Here is a 9,372-nt window from a genome sequence, read left to right as displayed (position 1 = left end):
CACTTCCTCCCGAAAACGTCTCATTGCCCCGTCCATCGTGCGGTACATAGCTTCCTAAAAGTCTTGGTTCAATCCCACTTCGGTGTGGATGTCGGACTACCAGAGCCTTGGAAGAAGATTTTAGATCTCCCGGTTGCCCCCGGAGCTATGGGGGTTCGGGGACTGTCTCCGGCTAACCTTCCCGGTCCACCTGGCAGAGTGCCTTTCTCTTTTGCCATCTGCCGTGTAGTGTCTTTGCCGACGTCTGCCATCCCTAAATCCGACGTTCCCATATACGACGGCAAATGATATATCCGGATGTCAGATGCGAGCACAGGATCTGGGTGAACCGTAGGATAAGAGTAATTTTTGGGTTTCGGCTCCGGGATCCATTCCGGAGTTCCAGATCCGCAAGTACTTTTTGGTAAGGTGAGCAGTTGTCGTTTCAGATTGCGTATCCCTTGGGTGTATGGGCTTGTGTCCCTCTTATAGTGCTTCGATCGTGTTTGTCTATTCCTTCTTTTCCAGCTGATGTGAGATTTTACGGTTTAAACGCTTTCTCTTTGACTATTTGCTTATTCCATCATGGCCAAAATTGTTGTAATTATATTTCAAAAATAGAGTATCGTATAAACAATTTCTAATTTTTTTAGAAAAATTCAAAATTATAATTATTTAAATTAAGTTTTTTTTTGAATCTGTTATTTAAATTAAATAATAATTTAATTTCACGCATTTGACTAGATGAAAAATAAGCAACCAATCGCATTAGCCAAATGATAAAAGAAGGATTAATTTTATATAAAATCATTATATTTATATGTTCTTTCATTTTAAGCACGTTTTTTAAGAGGTGCCATATAATTGACTATTTTTCATTTTTTGCAAATCTATCACCAATAAGAAAATTCAGTGTCATCTTTCTCTCAAATAAATATTCTAAGGAGGGGACGTCGTTCGTCCCCTCTTCAGGAGGGGACGTGGGACTTCACTGTCCCCTCCTGAGGAGGGGACGGTCAAGTCCGGCGTCCTCTCCTCCGGAGGGGACGCCGGACGTCCCCTTTTCAGGCGGAAAATGGAAAAATAGAAAAAAAAAATTTAAAAATTATTTTTTATCTCGGAAAAGCTGGAACAAATTGTTTCCGAACGTCGATGCTCGTTACCCGACGAATTGTACTCGTTATCCGTCATTTTAATCGACTTTTTACGTACTTGTTCGAATGTATTCGAATAAGTTGAGAGAATTTTTTTTTTTAAAATTTTGCTAGAAGGGCAGAAATGTGTTTTGCAAGGACGGTGTTAAGTAAAACGGGGCGGCGAATAGTAAAACCCTTTTTTTTTTATGGCGATGATATGAAATGTGTGAATTTTTGGGCATATGAAAGCTGTAAATATAAAGGAATTGAGGAGAATTGGTCTTTAAGGGACACCTGATTGTGTCTGGAATTATGGTCATTGAGTGATTTATATTGTTTGAGTTTCTCCATTGTTAATTTTATCATGCAATGATTTCGGTAGCATTCGCTAGGGTATTTATCAGCGGATAGGCGGATTTCGTTGAGTGAAGAATTAAGAACAAGAGGTTTCAGTATAAGCATTTCATAGTTGAACTTTTATTGTTTGAATTAGGGGTTGAGATAGGAAAGGAAGGGAAGGGAATGGTTGTAAAATTTCAACCTCTGTTTGGCAAATTTTTTTTAAAAGTTTTGAGGGGTTGAAAAATATTTTCCAACCCCCCTCAACACTCATATGCCAACCCCCCATATTGGGGTGTTGAATTATTTTTAACTGTTTTTTTTATAAACCCTTCATTTACTTTATTATTTTCCCAAACATGGAAGGGTTATGCACAACCCTTACCTTCCTTTACCGTCCCTTACGGTACTTTACTTTACTTTAAAAACCCGTACTTTACTTTAATGCCTTCTCTCCCAAACAAAGCCTTAATGAAACCTGTTGGTTACATATTAGCAGCTTTTCACTTCATCTAATAACAAAAACAAAATGAAATCTTGGCATGCTCTTGCCAAACCAACCACCCTATTATGCACTGCAAGAAAATATAGTTCCTTGAACAATGCACCTTCACAAAACCAAATAGAATCCTACTTCATATCGCTTGTCCATTCCTCCAAAACCATTCTCCACCTCCACCAAATCCACGCCCAAATCCTCCTCCACAATCTCTCTTCTAGTAGCCGCGTCTCCACCCAATTAATCTCTTCCTCTTCTTTACGCAAATCCATTGCCTACTCCCTCTCACTCTTCAACAATTTCCACCCCAAAAACTTGTATTTATTCAACGTATTGATTCGTGGGCTAACGGCCAATTCCCTGTTTGAATCCGCCATTTCCCATTTTGTTCTCATGCTCAGGTCTGACATTAAACCTGACCGCCTCACGTTTCCATTCGTGTTGAAATCTATTGCGAGTTTGTGCTTAGGAGGGATATGTAGAGCTGTTCATGGGATGATTTTGAAATGTGGGTGCGAGTTAGATATGTTTGTAAGGGTATCTATGGTTGATGTTTATGTGAAAATTGAGGAACTGGGGTTTGCTCATAAGGTGTTTGATGAATGTCCTCAGAGATTTGATAGAGGGAGTACGTTGTTGTGGAATGTGTTGATTAACGGGTGTTGTAAGGTTGGGGATATGAGGAAGGCTTTGGGGTTATTTCAGGCTATGCCGGAGAGGAATACTGCTTCTTGGAATAGTTTGCTTGATGGGTTTATGAGGACTGGGGATTCGAAGCGGGCGAGTGAGGTTTTTGATGGGATGTCTGAGAAGAATGTGGTTTCTTGGACTACCATGATTAAAGGGTTTTCGCATAATGGTGATCATGAGAAGGCGTTGTCTATGTTTTCGAGGATGTTGGATGAGGGTGTGAAGCCAAATGAATTTACTCTTGTTTCTGCTCTCTCCGCCTGTGCGAATCTTGGTGCGCTTGAGGGCGGTTTACGAATATACGAGTATCTCAAAACTAATAATTTCAAGATAAACAGAGAAGTTGGGAATGCTTTGGTTGATATGTTTGCAAAATGTGGGAGTATAGAGTCTGCAAGTCAGATGTTCGAAGAGACAAAAGACAGAGATATTCGTACATGGAGTGTTATGATATGGGGTTGGGCAATTCATGGGCGTTCTGATGAAGCACTTCAGTGCTTCAGAAAAATGATGTATTCAGGTCTGGCTTTTTACTGTCTTACTACTTAAGATAATTCCATTCAACTTAGAAACTGTTCCAATGAGTTAAACAACTCTTTATATGCAGGTATTCGGCCAGATGAGGTTGTCTTTCTTGCTGTACTAATGGCTTGCATACATTCTGGCAAAGTGAATCTTGGGCTTAACTTCTTCAACAGCATGAAGCTTGACTACTCTATTGAGCCCACCATGAAACATTATGCTTTGATTGTGGATCTGTTAGGCAAGGCTGGTCGACTTAACCAAGCTCTAAAGTTCATTGAAGGCATGCCAATAACTCCAGATTTTGTTATATGGGGAGCACTTTTTTGCGCTTGTAGAGCTCATAAAAATATCAAATTGGCAGAGTTAGCCTCTCATAAGCTCTTAGAGCTTGAACCTAAGCATCCTGGAAGCTATGTCTTCTTATCAAATGCTTATGCTGCAGTAGGCCGATGGGAGGATGTCGAGAGAGTAAGAGTTCAGATGCGTAATAGAGGCGTTGAGAAAGATCCTGGGTGGAGCTATATAGAGGTAGAGGGCCAAGTGCATAGTTTTGTAGCTGGTGATCATGCCCATACGAATGCCAAATACATATACATGAAATTAGAAGAATTGGTGGCCGGTGCGAAAGAACAAGGATATATGCCAGGGACTGAGTGGGTTCTTCATAATATCGAGGAAGAAGAGAAGGAAGATGCATTAGGAAGTCATAGTGAGAAATTGGCACTTGCATATGGACTGATTCATATTTCACCTAACATGACTATAAGGATTGTGAAGAATCTTAGAGTTTGCGGGGATTGTCATTCTTTGATGAAATATGCTAGCAAGACGGAGGGAAGGGAGATTGTGCTGAGAGATATAAAGCGATTCCACCATTTCAAGGATGGTGTATGCTCATGCAAAGATTACTGGTAACATGTATGTTACACTGACCTTTAGACAGAAACATTTTCCATTCTCCTTTACTCTCACAATTACATGAAGCATTATTTTCCAGGTTTTTGCTAAAATACCATCTTTGCATATATACCATTTGCTATATTTATCTTCTATAGTTACTGACAGACTATAATTGATAATTTGACTCATTTCTTATATAAATCAAAATTTAAAAAAATGTCCTCTTCGTTACCTCTTAATTTTCTTTCTCAAACTAGCCCATACACATCATTTTACAAACTAAAGAAAGATTGATTTTAGTTTTTTCCTTTATTATTATTGTTAACTTTCCTCTGTTTACAATCATGACAGGGCCCTCTCTATGTATCCCTCTTGACATCCCTCTCTACAACTTTTGACAGCAATGGTACTGTTTTTTTGGTATTATTGGAAGCCAAAGTTTGCAGCCAAAATGGTTTTTCCAAACGACAACAACTTACTGCAGGAGATTGATTTCTTGGTAATTTTAACGTATGAGTAATGAGAGCTGTATTATTGATTTTTGTTTGAGATTTAGCTTTTGCTTTTCATGTGAAATTCTGTAGAGAAAAGTTTCATATCTTAATCACCATTTTTGGCTTGTTATCTGAAAAGAAAATTACAATTATTAATTTTAGCACTCCCTCTAATGAAAGCAGTTAAGGTTTCGACGTGCACATCTCCTCTCGTTGTTGGCTATGAAGAAACCAGAAAAGATTGTCAATTTGTTGTCTGAAAAGCAGCCAACGCACTTGGGAATTGGGGGTGCTCGGCCACCTAAGCACTTTATTAGGTTTCTCAGGTATGGCTTCGTGTTGTTTTTATATTGTCATTACAAGTTTCTTTTACGTGTATTTATTATTTTGGGGTGATCTTGTAGGCAATGATACTTCTTGTTTTGAAGAAGGAAGTTCGATTAAGAAGTGTTATGTTGCTTTTATTGATGATGCCTTTGCTAAGCTTAAACCTTTTTAAATCAAGCATAAAGGTGGGCTGAAGCTCATCAACTGTTTTCAAGTGCGCATTAATGTTTAGCATGTGGTCACTATGTGATTAAATATCACTTTTATTTGGTTGTTTTTTATTGTGTTTAAGGCCAAATTAGCCAAAGAGAATCAGAAGAGCTTGAGGATGCAACAAAGGGGGAAGGGATGTGTTCATTGAGAAGCCTCCAGCAAATGAACGTTTGTCTGCATTAGATATCGAAAAATCAGTTGAAACATGTCTTCCTAACAATATGGTAAGCTTTGTTTCTTACTTTTCTCATGTGATCTGTTTAATAGTGGACTCAAATCAAAATGATTTAAAGGACTATAATATGCTAATTGGATATACATATTTTGCTATTTAATGTCTGTTATATTTTTGTGTCATGTACATATTTGGTCGCACAATATTATCTTTTCATGTATGTATGTGCTTTTAGTTTACAATAGAATGTTTTTTTTTTAAAGAATAATCTATTCCAGGTCCCTAAACTATACCTGTTTTGTTCATACGGTCCTTAAACTATCTTTTGTCCTTATCTGGTTCTTCAACTTAACAAAAAATCATTTTCAAGTCCCTGAACGATTAAAACGACGTTGTTTCGTTATTTTTGAAAATGCAATTTGTTACCCTAAACGACGTCGTTTTTGTCAATCAAGGATTCGAAAATAATTTTTCGCTAAGTTGAAGGACTAGATAAGGATAAAAGATAGTTTAAGGACCGTATGAACAAAACAGATATAGTTTAAGGACCTGAAAATAGTTTATTCCATTTTTTTATTCTTGCTAATTCAGTTCTTCTGCTTGCCAGATTCTGCATACCATGGGTGGCATTCCATTTGCAGGTATTTTATTTGGTTTCACATGAGTTTCATATATGTTAGGTTAGTTTGTTATGCTGTACTGTATGCATATTTTTAGCATTATACTGGTCAGTTTTTTTTTTCTTCCCCCCAAGTACTGGTCAGTTGATTAGCAAACATTATTATTGAGAAGCTTAGGGCCTGTGATTGATACATATTCCAATTAGGCTAATGTGCCAATGTGTTCTGAGTTTGATGTAATTAATTAATTAATGTAATATTATTACTAATATATGATATGATACTAAATACAATTAGGATTACATAATTTTGAAGATGTCACGACATTATAAAAAAGTAAAAAAAAACTAAATATTAAATATCTAAAATATAATACGTGCTGAAAAATATGAGCAAAAATAAAATAAAAATTAATTGAGAAAAATGTTGAAAAATAAACTTAGTATAAAAGAAAAACATTTGGAAAATTTAGCCTAAAAGAAGAAAAAATAGTATAGAAGGTAAAGAATGCTGAAGATGGTAATATTTTTTTAAAAAAAGTATATTATAAACCATATAAAAAGCACATTATTTAAGGCTTAATGGCGTAAATTTTTTTACAAATTTTAGCTTTTTTTCAAATTTAACATAAACTTTTAATTTTGGTAAATTAATACACCAACTTTTGATTTTCTGCAATTTTAGCACCGAACGATTTTTCATTAGAAAAATGTTAATATGAATGCCGGAACAGTAATTATCCCGGTGTACACATCATCATTTTTCTCTATTTTTTTGAAGGAAAATTGATCGGTGTTAAAATTGCAAAAAGTCAGAAGTTGGTGTATTAATTTGTCAAAATTAAAAGTTCGTGTTAAATTTGCAAAACATGCTAAAGTTCGTGTTAAATTTGCAAAACATGTTAAAATTCGTGATTTTTTACGCTATTTTGCCATTTTTTTAATTGATTGTGCTAAAATTTTGAATACATACATGCCATATTTATTTAACGGGTTAATATAAAATGTTTAAGGCGTAATGTATTATTTAATCTCTGTTTTATACCATTTGATTTATTTTATACAACCTCTTAATCTAAATTTATAATTCGTTTAACCCCTTAAAGAGGGACATACGCCGATTTAAGAGACTACGTCATTTCAGATTAACTTCTAAAATGTTCCATACTACGTTCCATACTACGCAGTGCTACCCATGCTACTTCATATTGGGCCATGCTATTTAAAATTGGGCCTTCGAACTAGGTCTTTTTCGGGGTTTTTTTTAGGAGAAAATGACAAAACTATGCATAAAAAGGAAGCAAATAACAACATTATGCAATCAGCAAAATAATTACATCAGCACATACAAAATCTGGCAAATTACATTAAATACATACTCCACAAGAAGCTGACACGTTGCAAGGAAAGAAGGGTAGAAAAAGGTAAAAAAACGCGTCAGAATAGGTCAGTCGCGCGTCAGTTCGTCAAACTATTTAAACATGTATCGTTTATGTATCTGTTATGTATCTGATATGTACCAAGTACATATCTGATTATTATTTTTTCATATTTCTAAAACAAAAATAAATAAATAAATAAATAAGTATATTATTAATATGTATTATTTATGTGTTTTTAAGGTGTATGTATAATATATTTTAAATTAAAAGATATATGTATCACGTGCTTCAATTAAAATTCACACATCAAATAATATTTATAACATTTTGATATGTTACTATTCACTATAAATTGAAGCATAAAAGTAATAAGTTATGAGGTGTGTATATAATACCAAAATGTTATTAATATTATTTATATATTATTGTCTTTGAGATGTATATATAATATATTTTAGATTAAAGATACATGTATCACATACTTTAATTGAAATTCACGCATCAATAACATCTTTATATATTACTCGATATAAATATCTTTAGTATACATGATATATACACAGAAAAAAAGAACTAATAACAATATTATCCACTTCATTAGCATTAAAATATATTTTTCTCTTTATTATTTGCAACAATTTATCATTATGCGTATAAACTATTTCTGATATGTATAAGAGATGTATCGTATATGTATAGTATTTGTATTTGAATTGTATAATTAATACATTGAATATATAATTTACGGGTAGTTGAAATGTATCTATAATATATATTAAAATAAAAATATGCCACATGCTCTGTAAATTGTATACAATATTTATCAATGATACATATTAAAAATATATTTATCATGTTTTAATTGTATATGAAAGATGTATCAATCAAATACATCTAAAAGACATATATTAAGGATGTATATATCATGTATAAATTATATATCAACGATGTATCTGTTTAATACATTTTAAAAATATATCTATCATATATATAAATTATTTATCAGAGATATATCAAATATGTATACAAAATATATATGTAACATATGTAATAAAATTTTCGATAAGTCTTTAAGATGTATAAAAATATTAGTAATAAACTTAAAAAAAGACAATAAGAAAAAGGTTGCGAACAACGAATATATATTAAATATGTATTGCAAATGTATCGGATATGTATTCTAGGTGTATCGTATATATATCGTAGATGTATCAAATATTTTTTTCAAATATCTTTTATATGTATCAAATATTCATCGGTGATCTAATTAAATGGATAAAATTAACAAACAACAAATTAAAAGTTTAATTAATTCAATTAATTAAACTTCAATTTACTACATCTAGTTCACTTTTCGATCCAAGATTAAAAAAACAAAATTAACTCATCTATGCGTCGATTAACTATTTTTCTTAAATAATAAATTTACAATTATAATATATCTGAGATATGTCGAAAATGTATTAGAGATGTATTGGAAATATATCAACGATGTATTCGTTATATAAAATTTATCTTTCAAGTGGCTTTTTGTAGGTTTGATTATTTTTTATTTGTTTACATAAATTAAATTCACCACATTATAATTATTTTAATTTTTTTTAATATATTCAATCTATTTTATTTTAACTAAAATAAATGTATTATACATGTATCATACGTGTATCCACTATTAAATTACAACAATTGTACTAAATTAATTATTACAATTATGTAAATATTATCCTTAATTTGATCAATATAAATGAAAATGAGTTATTTAATTTTGGGTCATAAATTCAGGGACCAGATTGGTCCATTATGCATAGAATATCTCAAAGCAGAAAAACTGATAAGTGAAAAGTTCATCTGTTGAGAGTTTGTACCCTTTAAATTGGTGTCCTGATGAATCATTGTCATCTCTTTTCCAAAAAAAATTTGCAACAGTTAATTGGACACACCCTATTTTTTTTAACAGAAAATTGGTGCATGCCAACCCATTTTTAGTCTCATGTACTTATTTCATATTCCTTTGCTTCACTTATAGTTTATTAATTTGATTTTCATTTGTTTTAAATCTGTTGGGTAATTGTTGAAGCTAATGAGAATGCATTA

General features: G+C 32.8%; 1 protein-coding gene across 2 annotated transcripts; it reads left to right on the top strand.

Annotated features, from left to right (window-relative positions):
* Nucleotides 1-1,769: 1,769 nt before the first annotated feature.
* Nucleotides 1,770-6,154, top strand: LOC126665844 (pentatricopeptide repeat-containing protein At1g04840). 2 transcript variants are annotated; one of them, XM_050358777.2, is made up of 7 exons: nt 1,770-3,163; nt 3,251-4,086; nt 4,420-4,578; nt 4,746-4,888; nt 4,967-5,074; nt 5,182-5,326; nt 5,885-6,154. In XM_050358777.2, the coding sequence occupies exons 1-2, from the start codon at nt 1,984-1,986 to the stop codon at nt 4,081-4,083; spliced, it is 2,013 nt and encodes a 670-aa protein (XP_050214734.1). In that variant the 5' UTR covers nt 1,770-1,983; the 3' UTR covers nt 4,084-4,086; nt 4,420-4,578; nt 4,746-4,888; nt 4,967-5,074; nt 5,182-5,326; nt 5,885-6,154. The 2 variants fall into 2 exon arrangements, with proteins under 2 accessions (XP_050214734.1, XP_050214733.1); XM_050358776.2 differs by having other exon boundaries at nt 4,420-4,567; nt 5,885-6,153.
* The last annotated feature ends 3,218 nt before the right edge of the window (nt 6,155-9,372 follow it).

This window comes from Mercurialis annua, linkage group LG1-X (genome assembly GCF_937616625.2).
Source record: "Mercurialis annua linkage group LG1-X, ddMerAnnu1.2, whole genome shotgun sequence".
Lineage (NCBI taxonomy): Eukaryota > Viridiplantae > Streptophyta > Magnoliopsida > Malpighiales > Euphorbiaceae > Mercurialis > Mercurialis annua.
Note: the sequence above shows the minus strand (reverse complement) of the source record. Positions and strands in the feature narration are given on the sequence as shown.